Source organism: Homalodisca vitripennis, unplaced genomic scaffold, assembly GCF_021130785.1.
Source record: "Homalodisca vitripennis isolate AUS2020 unplaced genomic scaffold, UT_GWSS_2.1 ScUCBcl_3487;HRSCAF=9046, whole genome shotgun sequence".
NCBI lineage: Eukaryota > Metazoa > Arthropoda > Insecta > Hemiptera > Cicadellidae > Homalodisca > Homalodisca vitripennis.
The window spans coordinates 15,526-40,690 of record NW_025779616.1 but is presented as its reverse complement, the minus strand read 5'-3'; the positions used below and the strand labels follow the sequence as shown (position 1 = coordinate 40,690).

Genomic DNA, 25,165 nt, shown 5'->3' with positions numbered 1-25,165 from the left:
AACACCACAAAATAACTTTCAATTCAACATACACCCAGTCACTAGCTGTGTTAACCTACAAATTAACGAACCAGACTGACAGAAGAAAAACAAAAGCGCGCCAAACGATGCTCGCTAAATGTCTAGCTAGACGTAGGTTAGAAGCAACACATGTACCACGTGTGGTACACGACGCGGTGGATTAATGTTTCATTAGTTCAGCGCGTCGTGTACCACACGTGGTACACGCACATATATGTATAAAAAGTTCATCAAAAAATTGTTTAATTTACGTTTTGATAGTTTTGGCACATATTTTATAACTGCTGTCTAGTGATTTAAGCAAAAAAAAAACATACGCATTTCTGACAGATTTTTACCGATATCAACACGCCACTTAATTACGAAGGTAGTTATCACCTACGTCGTGAATGTGTTAAGGCGTAAATAAAGTCAGGAAACCTTCATCCTCTACTTCTATAGGTTTGAAAATCAGCTGTAATGAGTTTTAATAGCACAGTGTCGAGATTCTTTTTCCGTGTCTAGTTAATTTTTTCTAAACATTTAAAACACATTTATTGTTTGCTGGTTGTTTGGTGCCGTATTTTGGTACAGACAAACAAGGTGCTGAGGAGAGATATATTTTGATATTGGGGATTCATTTGTTTGTACATCACTTTGGGGGCGTTTGCAAAGGTGTGCTTGGTATACATTGGTAAGTTAGTATATATTTAATATAAACTGGTAAAGTTACAGTAGACTGGTGTGCTGTAAATGTATCTTGAAGTTTAGACAGTAGATTTAAAGTTAGTTTGTCCGCTTAAATCACATTTAGCTATTTTACTTATACTGTCTTCCACTGGGGAGTAAGACCCACAAATAGCTGGTTTTCAATTTCTTAACTCCATTCTAATGAGATTAATTATATCATTAATATTTGCATTTAACATTTTCACTGCATAATACAATTATTGTTCAATATGCATAAAAACTCACGACAATGTAATATTTAGACTAGTAGACTATTTCTAATAAACGATAACTGACGACGTGAGAGCAAGTGAATGATGAATAAATTGAGTTTGTTTTCATTTTTCCGGAAACAAGTCTGTACACGTCGTTTCCAGTTTGATAAATATATCGGTATATCTGATAATCTGATTTTTATTTCCCTATTGTTTTTAACCCGCCCCTCAAATCTCACTCCACTACGTTATTGGGTTTTCGTTGACCTAATACCAGCAAAGCGTTATCAGAACAATAGTTGCAGTAAGAAACTGACCCGTTACTAGCCTCATCGCTAACACGATAATAGCCTCGGCTGTTTCTGAAGTAACATGGTATTGCTGGTAACATGTTGTCCCGGTAATAGGTTACCACTGAATACCGTAACCATTTTACTGACACTAACGTTATACGTTAACTCCGCCTCTTTAATATAGGTATTTTAATTTCCTTTTTATATGCCACCCATCTATAATTGAGATAGACATTTTAGCCTTTATAGCCATACAACCATCATTATTATCTTGCATTATAACCATTTGTAAAATAGAACACAATTTTTATTAATCAAGTTTGAAATTATTATTTTTAATTCTATATGAAAACATGATTAAAAGTTTGGATGGAGTTCGTAGCCTAGTTGTTGTTGGTCTATGGTTTAAGTTTTTTTTTGTGTTTGTCAATGTCAAATTAGTCATCCAACTAGAGTTGAGACGTTGAGAGTTGAGTCAAATCTCTGATGATGATAAGCTGGGGAGCTTAAGAATTAAAGTGGTGGTGGGGTAAATGTACGTGGTGAAAGTATAAATAGGCTTATCGATGACGTTTTATAGGCAGTGTAGACAAATTGGAAGAGGATAAACACTATCTTCTTTGAAAGATAAGGCTGTAGTATTTTGAATCTAGGCCTTGTGGGAAACACCATTTTGATCGTGTTTTTTCAACGGCCATTTAGTAGTCACTTTATACCTTATACCATTTTATTACCTCATAACTTACAAGAATTTTATTATTACTGTGATTCAATTTTAAAATATGGATGTCCATGTGTAAATGCATAATGGAAGCATCCAAAAATAATACTGTTGCAACTTTTAGAAAAGATAAAAAAGTATTCAAAATAATAGTAGTTGGAGATTCCAATGTGGGTAAAACTTGTTTAACTTATAGATTTTGTGAAGGAAAATATCTTGAGAAACCAGAAGCTACAATTGGTGTTGATTTTCGAGAGAGGGTTGTCAACATAGGAGGTGAAGAAATAAAGGTAAGCTTTTCAAGGTTTATTGTCTCTTTACATAAGCCTAACAGTACCTAGGGTAAGTGTTTCCGGTAATTTAGTTTTATGTGGTGGCTATTCGATGCCTATCTAAGCCCTACTTGTTATGCAGTAAAAGTAGTTTTAAAGATTATCTCTACAGTGCTTATGTTACTTGGGTACTAGGCTATCTAGAGGAATGTCTTCCTTTTTTCTTCAGAAGTTCAGGCCACCGAAGTTTGCACTGATGGCCGATGTGCCAGATCATCTAATGTGATCTGAAGTTGTAACAGTAACAATCTGAAATGCCCTTGGCCATTAGTGTGGGCTTTAGCGCCACCCACCCCGCACTTTTGGTGGAAGAATTAAAACATCCCTTGATGTAGTACCTAAATTCAAGCTCATGAGTGTTTCTATTTACCAACTTAGGCCTATATCGCGTAATAACAAGCAACTTAGTAGGTGGACAGAGTGGCCTCCGTATAATACCATGTTTAGTTCAGCCACTTCACAAATTTGTTGTTTTTTCAGAAGGAAAATGATATTTAAAAAAATAACAGATAGCCTAATTAAATTTCCGAAAGGCCAAAATTGTTTTGGCAGCAGGGTAATAAGTAGGCTAGTTACCATCTATTTGTCAGTGATCAATTTTTCTATACCCTCTTCGTAGAAGTTTCCCGGCAATTGTCACTTCATCGTCGGTTTCAAAGCGTTGGCCACCTAGCTTGTGCTTCATGTGCTGGAAACAAGCACCTCACATGGTGCCAAGTCTGGGTGATCGAACTGCTCCCAACGAAATTGTCGAACCAATGTTTGAGTGTCACCAGCTGTATGGGGCCAAGCATTGTCATGGAGTAACACAATTCCGTTACTGAACATTCCTCTCCGTTTGTTTTGAATTGCCCATCTTAGTTTTCTTAAGGTTTCGCAATACCTTGCCGCATTTGTGATTTCACCTCCTTGGAAAAAATCAATCAGCAAAACACCTTTTTTCCGATCTCAAAAGACAGTGCACATGATTTTTTTTGTGCAGTCATTGTCGTCTTGAATTTTTGTTTCTTCGGGGATTGCGCCAAATATGTCGCCATGCCATTGACTGCTATTTGGATTGGGGTGTGACATGCGAACCTAAGTTCATCACCCGTCACAATTTTGTTAAAAAAAATTCTTACCATCAACACTGTACTGTGTGAGAAAAGTCAAAGCACTTCCGAGTCTCTTGGTTTTGTGCACGTCAGTGAGCATTTTTGGAACCCATTGGAAAAACTCCTTGCGATAAACTAAGCAGCCTGTAATAATTTCGTACAAAAGAGTGCATGAAATTTGTTGGAAATCATCAGATAGCGTTGTCTCTGTGAATCGTCTGTTCTCTTGGATTTTTCATCAACTACCCTTACCAGATCATCAGTGACGAGAGAAGACCAACTGCTCCGATTCTCATGCACATTTGTTCGACCCTCATTGAACATTCTAACCCACTTTCTCACCATTCCTTCACTCATCACGTCTTCCCAGTAAACATCTGGAAGTTGACGATAAATTTCAGCCGGTTTCACATTCCTTGCTTTAAAAAAATCTTATTACAAAACGAATTTCACAATCGGCGGGATCACTAATTTTCTTCAACATTTTAAACATTCAGAGAAAACTGAAAACAACGTTGAACAACTAAAATGGCGTGAGTCGAAAGCCAGTAAACAAGGACAATTAGTGCGCATGCGTGGAACACCGAACTACAGCGGCAGTAGTTGAAACGGTACTTACTTTCTGAACACGCCTCGTACTAATCCATAATTTGGTACCCTGATCTTGTTTTGGTAGTGGCTGCTTATTATACTGCAGCCATTTTAAAACATTTTTTAAAAGGCACTAATAGTTGAATGGGCTAATAATAATGCCTCCGGCCATCAGCACTGACTGCAGCTGATGGCCGGCACTGATGGCACCAATTGAAAAAAATCCCCAATATAGTACCTATTGGTAATATAAAGAAAGAAAACCCGAAGGCTGATCACTACCACCTAAGAGCTAAAAATATTACAAACTCACCTACCCATATTAATCTACATACCAGAGCAATGGCCGTTTCTGTATAAATGTAAAACAATTTCAATTAAATAGACTACAAAGTAAAATAAAACAACACACAACGTCTTGTCTGCCCATTCTGACACAATAAGAAGCAGTATATTTTAAGTGCACTTATAACTATAACATAACTTTTACATTGAATATGCTGAAAAACGTCACTGACTAGCACCACAGTAGAAATTAAATTTTCTTTCTGGAAATAAAAGTATATTTTTTATGAAACTTTTAAAAGTGGTCTTAGATTGTTTTAAGTAATATGATTAAAGTAAATACTATCCGAACCTAGAATCTGCAATAATTAATAGTTGGTAGGCTACTTTTTAACCCTTCCAACGCGGCTAACGCCTAAAGACGCGGAACTGCCGATGCTTTAAACGCGGATAACGTCTACAAACGCAAAAGCTTTAATTTTGAAATGGCGAAGAATTAGTTGTTAAAACTTCCGTAAGAGAGCAGGTCAATGTTCCTTTGGACTGTCGGGACTAGACAAAACGCTTTGTCACCCTTGGTGGACGTTTGTAACGGTATCTACTAGTGTTGAAAACAATCGCCGCCATTTTTTGTATGGCCTGTGACGCGGCATACGCCTACAGACGCGTTCGTTTCATTCAGCTGTTTAACTATGTGTGTGATGGTGTTTTTGGTATATTATGTGTAATATTTTTTCAATTATTTGTTTTGTATTTTATACCAGTTTCACCATACAAGTCCAGTTTATTTATTCTAAATAAATAAGGTTTATAAGTACAATATTTGTTTCATTTCCCTTGTAGGCTATCGTATAAATAAGTTTGTGTGAATTTCATGTTATTACATTTCAAAATCTTATACTGAACTTATTTAATTTTATGTACTAATTATACAGAAACTTCAGTTACAATTTACTCATTATAAATAACCTGTATAAATGTAATGTAATCTGTCAAATAGTGTTCCTATGTACATTATCCTGCAATGCAGTTTATTCAAAATTTCAAATGTTTTTGTGCATATAAAATTCTCAAAAATATGTAATATTACATGTTTATTATTTTTTCTTATAAAGGTAATACCAAGGAATATGAAACAAAAATTAGCATTGGGAAATTAAAAAAAAAAAATACTTTTTATGTCTTAGCGTTTGACAGTAATTTAAATTAGCGCTTTAAGGGTTAAAATGTTAGTTAATTCTCATACTGGCAATCAACGGATATTCCTTTGAATAGCAATTAGCATCGCTTGCTCTTGTCACTTCTAGCCATGCATACTATGATTTATATACCTTTGGAACTATGATGAACAACTGAATAATGTGATATCTTGTGGTCTTTTATGCTAACTGTGGTATTAGTGATAGTAACCTGAAACTATTTATGATTCCTTAATGATAAATTATGATCAGTACTTTGGGATTATACCGACCACACACCCAGACATGAATCGTTATTTGACATTTTGCTTCTACTTATTACTAGATTAGCGTAGAACAATATTTCGTCAATATAAAACAGGAATTGTCTTATCGCAAACCCCTCCTCATCCTCAGACAGAGGTCAAAGTCGAGCGGTCTAGTAGATAACGTGATTGCAGAGGTGATTGCAGAGTCTCGCCGCCCGTTCAGCTGGTGCGTCGCTTTGTTGTACTTCCATGTTTCTGTACCTCAGAACTATATGGGCCTAAGTCACATTTAGTAGATTGTACAGGAGAGCATAAAAACTACGAACAGTTGTGTTTATTCTTTATTATAAAATTATGAACTGTGTTTAGTTTCTACTTCACAAGTTAACTTACTTATGTTTATAGAAGCATTAAACTGCTTTAGTATTTTTATGTAATTATTTTTTTGTTACATTAAAAATGGACTTACGATATTTTGGCTCTAATCAAAAACATATGTTATATTGCTACTTGGACTTAAGCAACCAAATTAAGTGTATCCATTAGCAACCAATATACATGGTTTAGTCAATAAAAACACTATTACAATGCTAATAAAATATATTATCTAACAATGTTGTAATGGCATCTGGAAAGTTGTTTTTTTCTAAAATCAAAAACATTTGTTTTAATGCTATTTGGACTTAAGCATTGTATTTCCATTAGCAACTAATATACATTGTTTCGTCAATAAAACACTATTACACTGCTTATAAAAACTATAAATATAAGGTAAGAATTAATCTAATAATGTTGAACTGATATCTGGAAAGTCATTTTCACTAGCCCCATGTGGAAGGTTCTCAAAGTAAGCCTTGTATTCTTCAGGGACCCACTGGAGGATTGTCATTAAATCTCTGAATTTTTCATTACTTATTTTCCTCTTCTCAGATCTTAGTTTCGGAACTGATTCAGGCATGATTGTTTCTTTTCTCTTATTTCTTCTCAAATCCACACTTTTAAAATCAACATCATCAAAGCTTGTTTTATAGTACAGTATACCAAGTTCTTCTCTTCGAACCTGTAACCAAACTGTGTTGGAAATGAGGAAAGGTTCTCCAATAGTATTTTTTTTCCTGTTTATTAATGGTCCATCTTTATTAGTAAGCGAAAGAAAATCAAGAAAGTGTTCAAGAGACATTTTCTTTACAATGAATGGGTTTTTATTGCTACAAGATGCGATGAAGTTCGCCCAATCATTAGTAGTAAATATTGTGTTAGTTTTAAGATGCTTTTTTGCTCTTTCTATTAATCCATGTTTACCATCTACCTCCATATGTGTATGCCCAGCTAATAAAAATTTGTGGTTTATTTCATTAATGTTGGGTAGAGTTTTCAAAATCCAAATGTACATAAAAATCATATTAATATTTCTATTTTGACCGCTGCAGTTATCGGTCCAAACAGTCAGAGTGTCAATGCTGCTTTTATTGAGCTCTTCATTTGCCCAGGTAAACAAACAAGAAGCCATCTCACTTCCACCTCTACCTGCAGTGGTCTCATTCCAAATCATGCACCACGTTTTCTTTCCACTACTGTCGTCAATGGTGTAGTTTAGAGTCCAGAGCTTTCTCAAGTAGAAGCTTTGACAGTTTGTGAGAGCTGGAGTAGGAAGACACTTCTGTAGGTCTGCCATAACAACTTTAAATTTTTCATTTCCTTGTCCCAAAAGCTTATCTTCTTTTTTCAAATGGTATCTACGTGCTGCTTCATCTAGATGCTTCTGCTTTTCTGCTTGAAGGTTTTCTTTTTGCTCACCGTTTGCATTCTTTAATTGGCAATCAATTCTGTCACAAAAATCACATGTGTCATTGTCTGGCAAATGAAATGACAAATTGTATTCTCTATTGAAAATTTCTGAAAATAACCATTTCTTTTCGGGTTTGATATTTTTTTCTTTACATTCATTTTCATACATGGTATACATTATGGAAATGTTTAAATCATTACCCAAGTATTTTTTGTTTGTCCTTTCCCTACTATAGTGACTTTCATATGCTGGATATTTTGATATGTGGTTTCTTATGATATCCTTTGCTGTCTCTGGTATTTTGTTTCCTGGTACATGTTTGCCACGATGGTCTGGTTCAACCATACCAGTACTTTGGGTTTTTAAGAGAGCAAACTTAACAAATGTTTCTGATATTACTAGTGTGTTCAAGAAAAATTGTTTGCAAACTTTTTCAAAATTGTTATCCCATTTGAGAAAATAAGTATGGCTGTTTTTTCTACTATTTCTAGAACCATCTCTTTGTCGTGACCTGGCTATTGGCTTGGTTGTAATACAAGAAACTATATACTGGCGTTTAGAACTTAAGTTTCTTTCACTATTATAATAGTCAGAATGAATGTGTACTCTTTGTGCATGACTTATGCGCTGAGAGCATTTCAAGCGACAAGTAGTTTTACAAGGAGGTCTTAAAGTTCTTTCTTTTACAATATCTCCTTTAGAGTTGACATGCTCTTTTCCAGAAATTCGTCCCTGCTTTCTAATGTTTTTTTTTCCACTTTTTTTCATTCCTTATTCTTTTTCTTCCTTTATTTTTAGGTTGAGTAACTATCGGTAACTCGCTCTCCGTGTCATCTGAATCGGTGTATGGTACCAGAGGTATTATATTATTATTATTTGCTGTAGTATTTGTACTTACAGATTGACTTTGTACTTGTTCTAAATCGTTACTTAAAGTTGAATCACTCTCTGAACCTGAAGGTGGAGTGTATGTTGGATCATCGATGTCATTCTCAAATAGGTCGCTCACAGAAGATAGCGCATCATCTAAATCTTCCAGTGTTGTCGATGCTCCAGATTCTTGTTCCATGTTTGTCACTTGTGTTATCGTCTCTAGCTCCCATTCATTTGACTCTGAAAAATAAATTGTTAAGATATTTTGAATATTTAATTTTATTTAAGTGTTTTGCTTTTAATAACATAGAGCTTTCTTTCCTACAAGTGTTCCCAGCCTTCAAGAAATAGAGAAATTCACTCGGTTTTGTCCAATTTATTTTAATTTTTTAAATTGATGTTCCGCCAAAACATTGATTAGTTCATTATATAGATAGCCTACACAAAGAATGTGGATATAAAAAATATTATATCGTTAAAAAGTGGATTTCTATTGAATTTTTATCATGTTTTTGGTAATTATGTGTAATTTACTCGTCACTCACGAAGTTTTTCATATTGAAGTATAATTTCTGTTAAACATGTAGAATGTTAAATTAGGTAGAATAACAAGTCGGAAAGACAAAGAACCCCTAAGAATATAACTATTATCGTATGAAATTAATGCTCTCTGTCCCTACCGACTACAGCATTTACAGTCTAATGACAATGTACTAGGTCTAGGCCCAGCTTAACACGATTGAAATGGAACCTAAATTATTGCTAGGGTAGGCTAAAGCCCCCGAGTAAATACCTGCTACAATATGGTTAAATGGTTAAACATAACAGTAATTTACACAAAAAAGATTTTTATAACAACCATAAATTTACTGAAATTGATTTAAACTGAGCCTAGAGTATTATGTACCTACTAATCTCACCTGGTTCTACTGGAGTTGAAATGAAATTAAGAAGATGTACGTCTTTACTAGTTTCTCTTTCAACTTGGATATTTTCACTTTCATGCATGTTAAAATTCCATTGGGTTGAGTCATTGTCAGGTAAAACGAGGATGGATGTGCAATCTGGATTCAATACCTAGAAATAAAATTGAAAATCAAACATACACTTAGGCCTACTTCTCCTATTGGCACAACAATGTTCTAAACCTAGGCTAATAATAATAATAATAATAAAAATTGTTCCTTGAGGTCTGAGTATAAAATTCGAATTTTACTTTAAGTTTTACATATTGTTAGCTTGTAAACATATTTAAAAAATACTTACTTTTAATTCGGTTAAAGTCGGTGAAGGAGTGGAATTTCTTCGTGGAACTTCTACTGATTGATTGCTAGGACAATCATTAGTTTCAGGTTTCAGATTATCTTCAGTGAACGTATTAAGGTTTTTCAATTTGGAAAGTATAAACTTTCCCCTACTTTCCATATTAATACCAAAACGTTTTGTTAAAAGTAGAATAAAACTTTGATTAGTACAGCTCAGTCCTAACCTCAATAATCTCTCTAATAGCAGGCAGCAGCAATATCAACAGTATTATTGACAGTCATCAGCTGTTCAGAAAACAGGACTTGAGACTAAATGAGTATAGTGGCTAGGGCCAGACAATGGCAAGTCCATTTTGTGGACTTAGGTTTTTGCTGAAATGCTCAATGTTCAGAACCATAACATCATAGGTGGAGTTAAGTTTGTCTGGTTCTGATATACCTCAGGACTTAGACTCATATAACCTTTGATAAATCATAAAAATAGAATTTTTAGCGGAGTTACGATGGTATGGCTGGATGTAAAATGAAATTTTAAGAACATACGTGCAATAACCTAAAAAATAAGAAATTTTTGGACTTAGGCTCATATGGTTCTGAGGTACAGGTTTTACCTCTACATTTCTCCAAACACAAAAATTCAATAAAAACAAACATTACCAAACTAAAACTAAACTCTTTATTGAAAAAAACACCTCAAAACTTGTTTTTATTCTTGATCACACTCCGCCACCCAAAATGCGAGTGCCTCCGGCCATCAGCACGGGCTTCGGCAGCACCTTCTGCCCCACGCTGATGTCAACGAAAGAAAAACATCCCTCGAGATAGTACCTATCAGTAAAATATCAAATTCTAGAGGGTCTGATCAGAAATATAAATTGAATTGTAATGGAAAGGCAATTATGTACTGTGCAAATCATGTGATGCTGCGCGGCCTGCTGCCGTAATCGGGATTCACGAGAAAGATAAGATAACCGTGACAACAATACCTGGAAATGCTTGTAAGTTTGTAATTTTGTAATTAAAGAGTTGTTTTTTTCGTTCTATCATGTTTGTTTCTATAAATTTATATTTTTGTGTTCTTCATACTGGTGTGGTCGGTATAATCCCAAAGTACCTTATGATCATATAGTATTATTTCTAATTTTTGTACTATGTACATTTTTTCAAAATAGACTAAATTATATTTTTTTCTAAAACCAGAATAAATTTGGAATATTATATTTATTTTGGAGGGAGTTTAATTTTTTCAGTACAACTATTTTTTATAGGTACGCTACCACCATATTTTTATTTTATACAATCAATACACCTTTGTCTTACAAGGAAAATTCTAAATATTTACGTTAACTGAAGTCCTGGTGAAGCAAAATGCAAGAAGGTGTAGCAGCCAGACCTGGTGAAGCATATGCACGTGTTGCTTTGGCCCACTCACTTATTACAAAGAAGTAATTGCAATGTTTTTTTACTACTGGAAAGGGAGATTACAATCTATGTTTTTATCAGTAGATTTTATTGTTTTTATTACGTAAAAATTAAAGCTAAAAATCAAATTACAAGTATTTTTTCCCATTAAAATTTGTGGCATCCAAATAATGTCATTGCTTTTTGTTATTAGCTCTGATGTCTTAATGAAAATAAAATACTACAACTGAAAAGAAATATTCTTTTTTGTATTGCTGTAGGCTAGACAAAATGCTGATTACATTTAAAATTGTTATTTTAATATAAATATTCTTGTTTATTGCTTGTAAACAAGTAATTCAAATTGCTGTTTTTCCTGTGATTTCTGATTGATAGTAAATTTATTTCTTCACAAACTTTTAAAAATTTGTATCTTTTTTAACTTTTATCTAACCTTAGCACTCTTTGTTTGATAGTTTCCAAAAGTGTTTTAGTCATAGTTGCTCACTCTAAGTAGGCTATTTATTACTTTAGACCCAAATACAAAATGGCATTGTTAACTCACAATGTGTGGTATACAATTATTAACTTTCAATTGTTTGTGTATTTAGTTAAATGTTTTATCACAGTTGCAGCTATGGGACACTGCCGGTCAAGAGCGCTTTCGCAAATCCATGGTCCACCATTACTACAGGAATGCTCATGCTGTGGTCATCGTTTATGATGTCACCAAACTATCTACTTTTCAGGTAGTCTACTAGTTTCCTAATGTTGACCATATACGGAATAAATGAGGATCGGATTTCTTGAAAATTATGTTTTGAAACAACCTATTATTTTAATACTATAGTCATGTGCAAATTAATTTTAATGAAAATAATTTCTGTTTAGAACAAAAATTTATTTGGTTTATTATTGAAATGTTCACATGCTATATAAAGTTTTGTACTCTATGTGAATCATGTCTGATGTGTATCACCTTTTTGTTGGTATTAACATTTCAAGTTTTGGCATAAAATACTGTGTTCATGCATGAATATCTTAAATGCTTGGAAGAATGCAAGAGTTTGTTGAAAATCAGGATTTTTTTTCTTGATAGACAATTTCCATGTTCTAGTTCGGAGAGTACTCTTTTTTTTGTAAAATATGGACATTTTTTCACTGCTCATCATTTCTGATATTGGTAACAAAGTTTCTCAACCTTTGTATAAAAAAGAGACCAAAATGTTTTTTGTTTTGGGTGCTTTACTTTTTGTTGTGAATGTTTGGCATTACAGGTTCATTATATAACCTTTGTACATAAGACAACTTTGTGTCTTGGACTTCAGAATTCAACTTTCCTCCAAAATTATACTTTTTTGGTCCAAGACAACTGTTTATTTCATCATAGCAGTTATTAAAAGTAGTAGCCCAACCAGTACCCTTATTTTAACTACCTGTAAATTGTTACCTCGGGTAGGGTGGTAGACTCTTGGGTATAGTGAATAGTTTCCAGGTAGGCCAGTCAGCTCTCGGGATGGGCGGTTGCCCCACAGATAGTGTAGGTTGTAAAATGTGTGACAGTCAGTCAGTGTGTTATTTTGTCATAAAATCCATATATTTTTTCTGGTTAGGATGTTGTAGGCATAAATAAGATATAACAGGATATGGGCTGGGTATATTAGAATATGATGGAAAGAATAGCTTAAGTACAGTACTCAATACAACTCTATAACACTTGCAAAGCATATTACCGCATCAACAGTAAGGGCGATGAATAGATGCCATTCTAACGCGCCTGTTCAGCCGACTAAAAGTATATTTTGTACTATGATAATATACACTGTACTATTTTAATATTTAACAATGATTGGACTAGAACTGTTGTAATTAAGATCGTGTGTAGTAACATAAAGATTTATTACTATGTGTTGTAAACCTATTCAATGTGATATTTGCAACTTTATAGAAAAAGGAATTTTTGTATTGTACTGTACCCTCTCCTGAGTGGAACAAACTGTGACATGGACTGCTCTTTAGCTGCTAGCTATATTTTCATCAACAATATTTGCGGGTTGGATGAAGATGGGACATTGTTTCTATCAACTCACTTTATCATCCTTTACAGGAACACCATTGAAGAATCAATGGAAACATTTCAAATAAGCCAACATTAACTAAATTTATATTTTTTATTCATGCACCATCATGGCGTAGTTTGATTGCTAGCAAGTTTAGGTATATCGTAATTTTATTAGTGCAATGTAGAAATCACTGTTATTTAATGTTGTAGTTCATTTTTAACAGTGCTAAAGTGTTCGTGAATTGTTTTGAGTAAAAAGACTTATCGTTTATCAACATTTTAATTGATAAATGTTATTTTTGTCAAGTCATAAACTGTAACTAGCTCCTAAACTTTATTTAGCCCATATGTATTTAGACCTACAGTGTCAAATCTAGGTTAGGTCAAGTGATTTAAGGAAGTTAGTAGAAGATTGTGGTAGTAGTGGAAAATAAAAAATTATCAACTCTTTTCCTTACAGTGAACCTGAATTTAATGAAATCTGGGAATCATGTGAAAAACCGAAGTGTAAATAAATAATCCGCTGTCTAATAATTATTTGCAACCTTCTGTTGAGTCTCTATATGATGACTAACCATCCTACATGGACCTACCTCTCCACTTGGACAGTGGCTCTGCCTGAACATGTATCATGATATTGATCATACAGCCTTACTTGAGTCCTTCCTTGACCAAGGATAACCTATATACCAAGTTGCAAGTCTGTAAGACCTTTCAATCAAGAGGTTTCGTACAGACAATGACACCATTTTGTTGAAGATCAACAAAAATTAATTAAATTATTTTTGTCACTGTCGGATCCTTCAATAATTATTGATTTATACAGATCAATCAATATAAAGAAATATTATTTACATAATTCAATGTTAAAAAATTTTCAGCTCAGTTTAATAAACCATTATCTGAAATTTTTGTAAATAGAATTAATTATTAAATATGAAATTTGAATTCAGTCTTCAATGTTTAGGGATTTAATCCTTTAATTCATATGCAGAAATTGTGCAAGGATGTAAGTAGCTCCCTTAAGTATATGATATCCAATCCAGAGTTCAATTAATAAAGCATCTTTATCCTGGGTGTGTCAGTGCTATCGTTTCTGCACATCACAAGAATCTTGTGTTTAACCCTCCGTCAGGCGCTTAAAGTTAGAAACACCATCAGGCGCTCACGGAGGTTTCCTCCAGGTTAGCGAATAATGGATATCATAGTCGTTTAAACTCTTTTTATTTGTTTAAAAATTCATATTGATTTAATTACAATGAAATATATTCATTTTTAGAAATTAAATAAAATTACTCTCTTATGTAGGCTAATGAATTTTCCAAATAAGAAATTCAAAATTTAAAAAAATGTTATTGTATAATAACAACATGATTTATTTTAAGGAATAATGCAATTAATTGTAAAAATGTAATAATATAAGGAAATTAACTCAGTTTTTAACTTCTTACAAAAACAACTAACCTCAATTCTTGAGATATTATACAATTGTAATGTCAATTATTACTCTAAAATCAAAATTTACTCTTTACTAAAAATTTGTTTAAACACTACACAAAGTTTCAAAACATTTTCCTTCTGGTTCTTATAACGACAATGTTCACTATCCATAAACAGTACTGAAATGTTCCCTAGCACACGGGTACTGTACTGACAAGTCTCGTATTTATTCTCCATTTCACAAAATTCAAATAAAATATATTGTAAAACTTAAAAAGAAACCATCACAGGTCACACATTTAGGATTATTACTCCATAAAAACTAAACACTATAAGGTGCTCACGGAGATTTCGTCCAAGCACTACAAATACAACATCGGGCGCTCACGGAGGAATCGTCCAGTCTCGCACGGAAGTAGACCTCATACTGACAGATTTTGACAAAGATAAGCGGGAGGCTATTGTTTCGCTAAAAAAAAGTTTAATTTATAGTGATTAGCTACCAGTTCAACTATTTCTGACCTGTTGCAGAGTCTGCCATTGTGGCTGGAGGAGTGTGAGAAGCACAACTTGACCAATCAGGTGCCAAGGATCCTGGTAGGCAACAAGTGCGACTGTAGGGAGTCTGTCGCCGTCAACACCAATCTGGCTCAGCGCATTGCCGACGCTCACAACATGCCGGTAAAAACTCCTGTACTACTTACAGGGTTATTTTTGTAGTGTGAGTTAATTTGTTACTTAAAAAAAACACCTTTTAGACTGTTTTTGTTGAACTTGATGGAGATTTTTTAAACACATTAAATACGGAGCCCGACCTATACTCGGTCCATATATAGGTCTAGTATAGCTTAGCTTAGGTACGTAACTGACTGATGCGGTGACGTGAGCCTTGTTGTTGCCTGGAGTGTGTTTGTAAACAAAGTTCCACTATTATTGAATAAAGTGAATAGTAAATGTTGGTTTAGTGATGGTTTAGTTTATTTCTGATAGTTTTCGTAGTGATACGAGTTTTTATTGTATATTTTCTTGTTCATTGTGTAAATGAGTGATCATTGAGTGCACAAACAAACAGTGCGTATGATACGTGATATCCTGTCAGATTCTGAGGATGATTCGGAGGAGGATGATCCCATTTGAAATTAAAATAAAAGATCATCTGAAATTTAGTTTGAAAGAATCTTAATTTTATATCAAAAACACATTTATAGAATATTAGGTGGTTGAAAAATAAAATGGGGTAAATCCATTATTATAGGCCTAGGATTCAATGTTTTAAGCATCCAAGCGTTGACTATATCACTCTTGGCGTTGGTAATTTTTTAAAATTTCTAAACGTTTATTGAAAAGTATGCAGTTGCCTTATTTTCTAATAAAACCGTGCCATATATATTGTTTACACACAATTAAATAAGGATTATAACAAAAATATTTTATATTTCCTTACTTTGCATTTTATAATCTTGATGGTCCATGAAATATAAAGAATTTTCTAATATGTTAGTAAAACGTTGCACCTACTCAAGAAAATACATATATATAATTGAACATAAAATATGAACACATAGTTAGTTATATACAGTTGTTGAATATTTAGAAATACAAAAAGGACTATTTACACTCTTCTACACAATACCGACTGTGCTTATTCAGAGGAACTGCTACTGCCTTCCTGCCACCTCCTTTTTTTACACCCCTCATTGGTGTAGAAAAGTTTTTCCATAAGTGATTTTGCAAGTGGTTGCACTTGGAATGTACTCCAGGGTTACAACCTGGACTCCAGAAACTGGACCTCCCTTGATTACAAACCACACACCTTCCTCATTTGGACTCCAGGAAGACAGTCCAGGTTCCTCACAGGTAGCAAGTCTCCTGTCAATGGGCTTGTCAATGTTGAGGAAATCAAGATCATATTAGTTGAAGAGAACCAGTTCAAACAGGTTGAGAAATATTTCCTTCCAGTACCTTCCTGGTTGTCTGCCAGATGTAAGTAGTGTGAAAGACACACTTATTACTTCATCTACACAACCATATCCTGGTTGTATTTATCGATAAGGAGAGGTTTTATCCCTTCCAGAATCTTTTAACTTCACATCAATTTATCCTTTGCATGACATGCAGTTGTCAGAGAAAACTCTTTTCACCTGCTCTCTGCTTGAACTTGACAGTGTAATAAATTTATACACAGAACATTTTTCATAACAATAATTAAATAAGTCTAGAAAAATTAAATTATATAGTAGATTTTTCTTTCTGAAGAGTTTATGGCTTGTAAAAGTATTTTGAATGCTTCCTTTGCCAGTTTCATTGAACTCTACTAATTTCCATCCATGGGAAGAGGAAATCCGTTTCCAGTTTACTTTTGCCGAAGTGTTCAAATTGCTGGACAGTTAAGTGAGAGGTAATCAGTTAACCCTTCTTTTTTAATTACACAATGTACAGACCTTACAGCCATTCAGTACTAGTCTCCTGAACTTTTCATAGAAATCCATGTGCTATTAACATTTCCCCAGAAATCTCAATTTGGTAAGATTCAGAGCAATGTTATCTCCAAAGAAGGTCTATGAATGCTTAGAATGGCTTAGTCCTTGGGTGTTTTTACACAATAACATTTTTATTTCCCCTCTACATCTCCTTACAATTCCCTAAAGAGTTAACCAAATCAGGGTTCCAAACCAGTCAGTCTGATCTTAATTCTTTCTATTTTCCAGCAAGTCCAAATATTATGCATTATCGAGAATGAACTTTTAACAAAGAATATATATACTGTAGGAAAATTATAGTAAGTTTATACAAAATCCTATCAGAATACAGTATTTTATTTCGGGTGTAGTATAAATAAATTACTCTTCACTTACACTATTTTTACAATAATTCACAACTTGTTGAAACTGTCTAATGTTTTAATACTGCAATTGTGAAATACATCGGACATTGCATAAGCCCATAGTAACAGTTGAACCGACACATAGGTAGGAAAAAATTGCTTTTCCTACTTTTGTCTAAGGGGAAAGAAAAAAAATAATCAATCAATTGTACCTACATGGTCCAAATATATTACACTACCCATTATCATCGATAATTTGTTCTGTAGAAATGATTCCCTTGCTGACTGGCCATACCTCAGGGCCTGCCTACCCGTACTCTTGGAGAGTAGTTGGTATTGGGTTCATAGCTGACTGCCTACCACATTGCTTTACATTGTTACTGAAGGGCAAAAGTGATATCCAGAACCACACATTCAAATTTCACCTGTTATCTGAGAATTATAATTTTAAATTATTCATTGAACTAAAGATTTGGCAGTCAAATAATTTTGTATTTAAAAAAATGTATTTACCAATTGAACCTATCATAAAATTAGTTGTTCTCAACCTTGTATTCGGCGAGTTATAATTTTTTATGTGGGATAAAAAAAATCTTAGTTGATGATTAATTACTAAATAGAATAGAATAGAAACATTTTTTATTTCCAAAACCACTCGGTCAGAACAATTATATAAAAAGAGCTTATGTCCTTACTCCAACACGTTGCACTACCCTCACTTGATTTTGTATTGTATTAAGAGTGTATCCATTTCAAAATGTCTGCCTAATAAATTAATATGAAGAATTAAAGAAGTGGTAAGAACCTAAATATAGATTCTATTAAACAAAAGGAAATTATAAATAATTTTCTGTAGAAATAAAATACACCTTAATGCATTGCTATTAGTAATATAACACAAAATTGTAAGTAACATCGGTCCAATATAACATTACCATTAATGTACTATGTAGATGTCTTGTAGTCACATTTCTGCTATCGGTAGAAAACTTAAGTTCAATATCATAGTTAGTTGTCCATTATGGTGATCATCATATGGCGGGTTTATAGATTGTGTGATTTATGTCAAACTTTAATGCAATATAATTAATTATTATTGGATCAGCATTCAAATCTAATTGGACAGTCATCGATGCACTATTATTATGATTAGATGACAATTAAGGAGGTCTATGGTAAAAGGGCTGATAACCAGAAACCATACTTTTGGGAAACAGGCAAACAATAATTGACTTGATTGTACTTTTTTACACATAGGAGTTATGGCTTTAAAACTTTCAATCAAAATAAAGTTCAGAATCTCAACTTTTATATTACAAAAAGAGATATTTTGTATAAGTTAACATTTAAAATATAAAATTATTATTTAAAAAAAAAAAAAAAAAAAACATTTATACGCCCTTTTTACAAAAATAAGCCCTTATTCCAAAAATTTACAGCTCCAAGTATAACAAAACGGTTATCAACATTATCATTAACCGATTCTACTCCGATGTTTTCACCAGTCCCCCCCCTCAGCTCGTATTTATTTTAGCATATTTTCAGTAAAAAACCTAATTTTAGCAAACTGGAAGTCAATAAAGTATATACATTATTAAAATTTGATACTTACACTAATAAGTTTTATATTTTAGCACGGTATGGTATCGTTCAAAACACTCTGCAGGATGAAGACCAGGATTTTTTTTAACAGGTTTTACAATAGTAAAGTGTTTCCTTTCTTCCTCTGAGCTGGGGTTTGTTTAGCCTTTCTTCTTTTTCTACTGATGAAGGACGACCCCGCTTCAAATTCATAGGGTTACGGACATGGCCTACAAGTTCAGTGATGAGGATTTCTCTGAAATTCTTGTGTTGAATTGTTTTTTCTCCATGGTTTTGTTTATTCATGTTGAACAAGAGAAAGCTATTTACTATTGCCACTTCCAACATCCAGAAAAATAGCTTTCACCACCATTTCAGAGATTTACGGGAAAATTTGTAGGAAGCAATATAGTGGTCTGCTTGGTCCAAGCCACCCATATATTTGTTATACTGACAGATAAACTGTTGGCTTTTGTATGTTTATTTGATGTTCCTTGCCTCTTCATTCTAATTCAGCAATAACTTCTGAATCAGACAGAAAAGATGTAGTTGGTAACGATATATCGAGTCACTAATGCGAACGCGTCTGAAAATTGGTTAGAAAACGTAACTACAATGACAAAGAAAAATAAATCAGCAGCCGACCAATCGTAGTTCAGCTATCATTTATTAGTTTCTGAGAATGCTGTGCGATCGCAGCACCAATCGGAAACATCGTAGGCCGGCTAAAAATTAAGTAAAGCTGACGTCAATGCAATGTCGGATGGCGTCCGACATACGAGTGGAATGGTAAAAATAGCAATGTCGGACGACATCCGACACACGAGTGGAAAGGGTTAATGATCTTTAACCCAATGGGGACTGCATAATAAAAGGCTAGGCTATAATTTTTGATCCAAATTATTTGTAGAATGTTTTTATCTTGTTTTTATGCCTGTTTTGTAACTTAGGTCTATTTACCTGTATGCATTAAGGAAATGTGTATGGTTAACAATTAATTTAAACACATTTTTATAATAACTATTATATTTATTACAATTAAAATTCTTACATTAGGAAGTAAATTTCTTAGCTTTAGTTTATTTCCTCAACAGCATGATAGTCCACAATAGCAGCTTTCCTTCTTCTTCTGTGAGAGAAACTGCTCCATTATGAGTCTCTTGGAAAACGTTCTCAAACCATTTAACGTCAGTCTCATTTAGAAATCTAAATAAATTTTGAATGTCCTTTTCCTTAGCAGCATTAATTTTAACGTTATCAACTGGTAGAAGAGTTTCGAAATCAATAGAAACCTCACGTTTCTTAAAGTACTAAAAAGGGCAATAATCCCCAAAATATGAAGTTGACACCGTAACTCCTCCCAAAGGTGGGTATCGAAGACGACAATATAACATAATTTTAAAAGCCGTTCTCTTGGATGTTATTGGCTTCTGAAAAACATTCTGAAATCCTGTAGCCCAATTTTTTAACAAAGGAGCACCATTTTTCAAGATAAATGGGCTGGGGTTGTTCCTTGCAGCTTGTAAGATTTCTATGTACTTTTGAAAATTGTGGATGTTCTCCTCAGTTTTAACCTTGGCCCCATAGACTCCGAAGTTCCTATCATTCTGTCTAAAACTGTGGCCAACAACTAACTGGAAAAATGTGGGTTACTGGAAACCCAAGCGAAGTTGCTAACCAGCTGCAGAATGTTACCATCATTTTGTTCCTTTTTTTTGTCCACTTGTGCTATCTGACAAAAGATAGATCTCATCACATCTGATACTTTCAACCTTTTCCTTAATAAAATCATACAGGAATGAGCATACACTTTCTGGATTTTTCCTTGCCTCAGTCTCTAAATAATAATACAAAGCACTGCTGCTATCATTATGACAGTGCACATTAAATAAATATACCCAAAGAAGACGTCTGTAAAACTGTGCCGTTTTCATTTGTTTTTGGTAAAGGTAAATTTTGAGCATAATCAAACTCCAAAAATAAAATCTTTTGGTTAATATCTACACATTTTTTTAACAAATCATCTTTCATTGTCTTAAAGGCTTTAAATATTCTGCAATGTAATTCATACGGTACTTTGCATTTATCGTTAGGAATTGCTTTTAAGTCTCTTAAGTTTCACTACACATTCCAAACAGTAGTTACAAACATCTGTGTGAGGGACTCGTAAACCATAGTTCATTTTGTGCAGAAAGAAGTGATGATAAGTTTTATAATGAAGTTTAAGAGCTTTACCAGTTTTTTTCGTAGTAGAAATCAGTGAAATTGTTGTACAAAACTTTTGTACTTAGGTTAGAGTTTTAAAAATAACGTTTCTTTGTTTTTTTCTGGGTGTAATGAGACTCACGACTAGGAAACATCGATAGATGTGATTTTGCAAGATCCCAGATTTCATTATCAATTTTGTGAGGTTGATTACTATGAGTCCCATGCTTCTCAATAAAAGTATCACCAGATAATACTTTTTTTTAAATAATTCTATGTCATTTTTTTCAGAAATTTGAAATAACTTAAAAAAGAAACTGCCTGCAAACACTTGTTTCAGTCCCATTAACTCTAACACAGTATTTCCATACAATATTTCTTTTTTTAGTAGTACCTACCAAGTGAGAACTTGCGCTTTGTGATTTTATCAGTCCAGAGAGAAGGGCATCTTGATATTCTTTCGAAGCGCAGTTTAAAAAACTGGTGAAATAAATCTTCTTGGTCACTTCCTTTCACCTTACTTACAACAGTTTAATACAACACAAAATGTCTTAACTTGGCAGGGGCTCTTCAGATCATGATTTGAAATAATTTTCTCCAGAATACCTAAATTTTTTTTTGCTTTCTCACGGTCTTCAACAGATTGTTCAATATAACTAACCTCACTTTACATCAGGTCTACACAACATCACCTAGTCAAATCACTTTCACTTAAGAGAATAACAGCAGAACTGGCAGCTGGCATCGTATTGCATCATCATAAAAAAAGATTCATAAATTGAAAATGAATAGAGATACAATGATAAAATTTTGCATGGTTGCCAACAGATACATGATAAATCGAAATAGTCCATCTCCGGAAAAAGGCGTATGCCCAGATAGGCCCTTTTACCATAGACCTCCTCAATTAATCTGTGTAATTGCAAGTTACGAATTCACGAATATAATTGATTAATTTATTTATATTGTTCTATTGTTAGCACACTCTCCAAATTGTTTAGTGGAAGGATGAAAATAATTTACTGTGATAATGTTATGTAAATTGAAATTTTAAAATCATTATTATTACAATATCTTGGAGATCAAAACATGTTCAGTAAAGTCAAAACTTAACACATTCATGGATAATCAAACAGTCCACAGCCATAACACAAGACATAAACGTGTTATAAAACCGCAGCATAGACTAACTTTGTTTGAACGTTCGCCTCAGTATGTGGAGGTATAAGTTTACAACAGGTTACCTGTGCATCTTCTGCACATTACTTGCCCAAAGTAAATTCAGAAAAAATCTTCATAAGTTGCTTGAGCAAAGGACTCTATAACAGAATTTTTAGAATACCTTTAAGAAAATATCTCATACTCAATATAGCTTGTAAAGTTTAAATTGCTGTTTTATTTATTATATTTATTGTAATTTACTTATCGTTTGTATTTGACCTATTTGAATTTATTGTTCTATTATATTATTTAACTCAACAAACAAAATTATTGAAAGTATAGCTTTAATAACAATTTATAATTTTTAATATATTATATTTTGAAATTGTTGTTTAATTTATTATACTTATTGTTATTTGATTTTAATCTATATTTCAAGGATTTTAATGTAGTTTAGTCTTTTAAGTTTCATGACAAATCACCTGTCATAAAGTTATGATGTGTAATGATCTGATGGTTATGAATTAATAAAAATAATTAAAAAAACAATGATTAATATAATACTCGTATTTATTAAAAAAGGTATAATAATCTAGTTATTGTGGTTTAGTGCAACAAGTTGATGTAATTATAGCTAATTATAATTCCCAGACATGTGTCAGTCAGTCAGCTTCCTGAAAGCTGAATTTTTTGTAACGGGAAGAAACGTTTTCTCGTAAGTGTGGTAGACTATTGTATAAAATAGTTCTATATTACTACAGTTATTACTATATCTGGTTACATTTGTCAGTTATTTCAATATTTAATAACAGTTTAGCACTAGCCGCCTTAAATGATACTGTTAGGCTTGTAAAGCCTTAGGAGCTGCTTGGTCTTCAGCTAAGTTAAAAATATTCTTCTTCTGTTCTTTTATGCTATCATTAGTTGTGTACAGATCTATATGACCCCAACTTCATGTGTCTGAAAAACATTGATTGTTAAGTGAGGACTTGCAATTATATATATTAAAATGTACACATAGAAGAGAAAATTAACTATGTGGAGTGTTATTTTTAGATTAGTATTGCTGTCAAAACATAAAGGCAACTGCATTTCCACCGGCATGCTTGTTCTCAGGCTCTCAGTTCCCTCACCAACAACCTCCTTGGCTCACTTAAGTACGCTTGATATGCAAAGTGAAACCATCGTCGTATTGGCTGTTGTTTGGTCGAGCCTGTCACCATAACATTCTGACTAACAGCTGGAAATGTGTTATTGTGTGTATCCGTTCCATAATGATAGCACTTGATCTGCCATTATTCACTTTCCAGAGTTCTTGTTATGATTAGTGCTGATATGCAAAGCTATATCAATTTATAAAATTGATTCAATTTGCTTTCAGTTGTTTGAAACATCCGCCATGTCCGAAAGCGAGGGAGGAACGATTGAGGCGATATTTCTAACCCTGGCCCACAAACTAATCAGACAGAGGCCGATGATGCCTGTTCCGATGATGGCATCTCTCGAACTGAATGAGAACCTCCACAGGGCAAATGTTATCTCCATCACCAGATCTCCCAAGCAAGCGGATGAAGTATCTGAGGCACCGTGCGGCTGCTAGTATTTGTTATAAACTGTGATAAATTATGACAATATTGTCAAGAGGTTTTTTAATACTTAAGTCTAAGTCTTGTTACTTTGCTCACTACTAGTTTTTAGTTACCGTAATTGTGAAAGTGACGATAGGTTTGCTATTGGAATAGGTTTTAATCGTTTTATAAAACGAACAACAATTTTTTAAACTGTTATACTTTTGTATAAGCTTTTTATTTGTAAAATTTGTGTACCTTTTTTTTGTTTATTGAAGTATATGGGAGACATTACAACCACAAGCCATTCTCTCTCTCTCTTTGAACCTGATAAGATGCTTGTTTTATGCACGATTATCTAAAAACCAAATTTTTGCCATAAATATATCGTAACACATTAGGTCAGTCTATATTCACATATCCTATGAATGAAAATGTTTTACTGTTAAAACATTTGTACATAAAAGCTTAAATTTTATCGTTTTTATAAGACTGTTAATTTATTTTTAATTAATTATCTAGTAACTGAATATTTGTTTAGTAATCATAAAGTGTATTTGGAATGGAATAATATTTTGGACAAATGTTAAAATATGCTGTTTTATCTGTAAGTTTATAAAAAATATCTCAGTCTACTTCTTTTATGGCAGATTCTTATCGCGCATGTTTAATTTTATGTATACATGTGTTATGTTTTATATTATGTATACTTTCTTTGGTGAAAATTTGTCTGCAATTCATAGTTTAGTTATACTCAATCTTTAGTACTCAGTTCAAAGAATAATTATTTTCAATTACAAATCATCTTGTACCTGAACTCCTTTTGCTAGTTTAAATTATTATGTAACTATATAATTTATAATATACTTAATTTGTGTCTTCTGTGACCTTAATTTCATTATTACCCAAACCTAAGACTTTGTCACTTTTTTCCATAACAATGAGTTTTAACTTAGTATGAAATGTCTGGAATAAGCTATGCAAGAAATATTGTATAATCATGGTTCCCTTTAGTAAACGTAATACTAAACGTTGTAAATCAGAACTATGCCAAACATGTAATTACTAAGAAAAATTACATTTCATTCCTTTAACTTTTATTGAATAAAGGAAGCAGATAAGAATGGAAATTCAATTAAGAATGGTTTTTAATCCTCCCCATTATAAATTTAGCCAAATTCCATTTAATAAATCAATAATTACCTGTTCTGATTTAGCACCTCGTATAGCACCTCAGCAAAGTTCATGCCTCAATATCGTAACATAAACTGCATTTTAAGTAGAATGTT

General features: G+C 33.1%; 2 protein-coding genes across 2 annotated transcripts; one reads left to right on the top strand and one right to left on the bottom strand.

Moving 5' to 3' along the window:
• The first annotated feature begins 1,738 nt into the window (after positions 1-1,738).
• LOC124372565 (putative Ras-related protein Rab-33) lies at positions 1,739-24,100 on the top strand. Its single transcript, XM_046830966.1, has 4 exons — positions 1,739-2,248; positions 11,665-11,784; positions 15,069-15,218; positions 23,690-24,100. Exons 1-4 carry the CDS (start codon positions 2,024-2,026, stop codon positions 23,906-23,908), a joined length of 714 nt encoding a protein of 237 aa, XP_046686922.1. The 5' UTR covers positions 1,739-2,023; the 3' UTR covers positions 23,909-24,100.
• LOC124372566 lies at positions 6,036-10,199 on the bottom strand. The gene is made up of 3 exons (XM_046830967.1): positions 9,636-10,199; positions 9,290-9,446; positions 6,036-8,609 (listed from the first exon to the last, which is right to left on the bottom strand). The coding sequence occupies exons 1-3, from the start codon at positions 9,792-9,794 to the stop codon at positions 8,236-8,238; spliced, it is 690 nt and encodes a 229-aa protein (XP_046686923.1). The 5' UTR covers positions 9,795-10,199; the 3' UTR covers positions 6,036-8,235.
• Positions 24,101-25,165: the final 1,065 nt, after the last annotated feature.

Excerpts from the sequence above, each read along its gene's own strand:
- LOC124372565 (XM_046830966.1), top strand. The coding sequence starts at position 2,024 with ATGTCCATGTGTAAATGCATAATGGAAGCATCCAAAAATAATACTGTT. Across the intron at positions 11,785-15,068 it reads CCAAACTATCTACTTTTCAG|AGTCTGCCATTGTGGCTGGA; the intron begins GTAGTCTACTAG and ends GACCTGTTGCAG. Across the intron at positions 15,219-23,689 it reads CCGACGCTCACAACATGCCG|TTGTTTGAAACATCCGCCAT; the intron begins GTAAAAACTCCT and ends ATTTGCTTTCAG.
- LOC124372566 (XM_046830967.1), bottom strand. The coding sequence starts at position 9,794 with ATGGAAAGTAGGGGAAAGTTTATACTTTCCAAATTGAAAAACCTTAAT. Across the intron at positions 9,447-9,635 it reads CGACTTTAACCGAATTAAAA|GTATTGAATCCAGATTGCAC; the intron begins GTAAGTATTTTT and ends TTTTATTTCTAG. Across the intron at positions 8,610-9,289 it reads TTCAACTCCAGTAGAACCAG|AGTCAAATGAATGGGAGCTA; the intron begins GTGAGATTAGTA and ends TTTATTTTTCAG.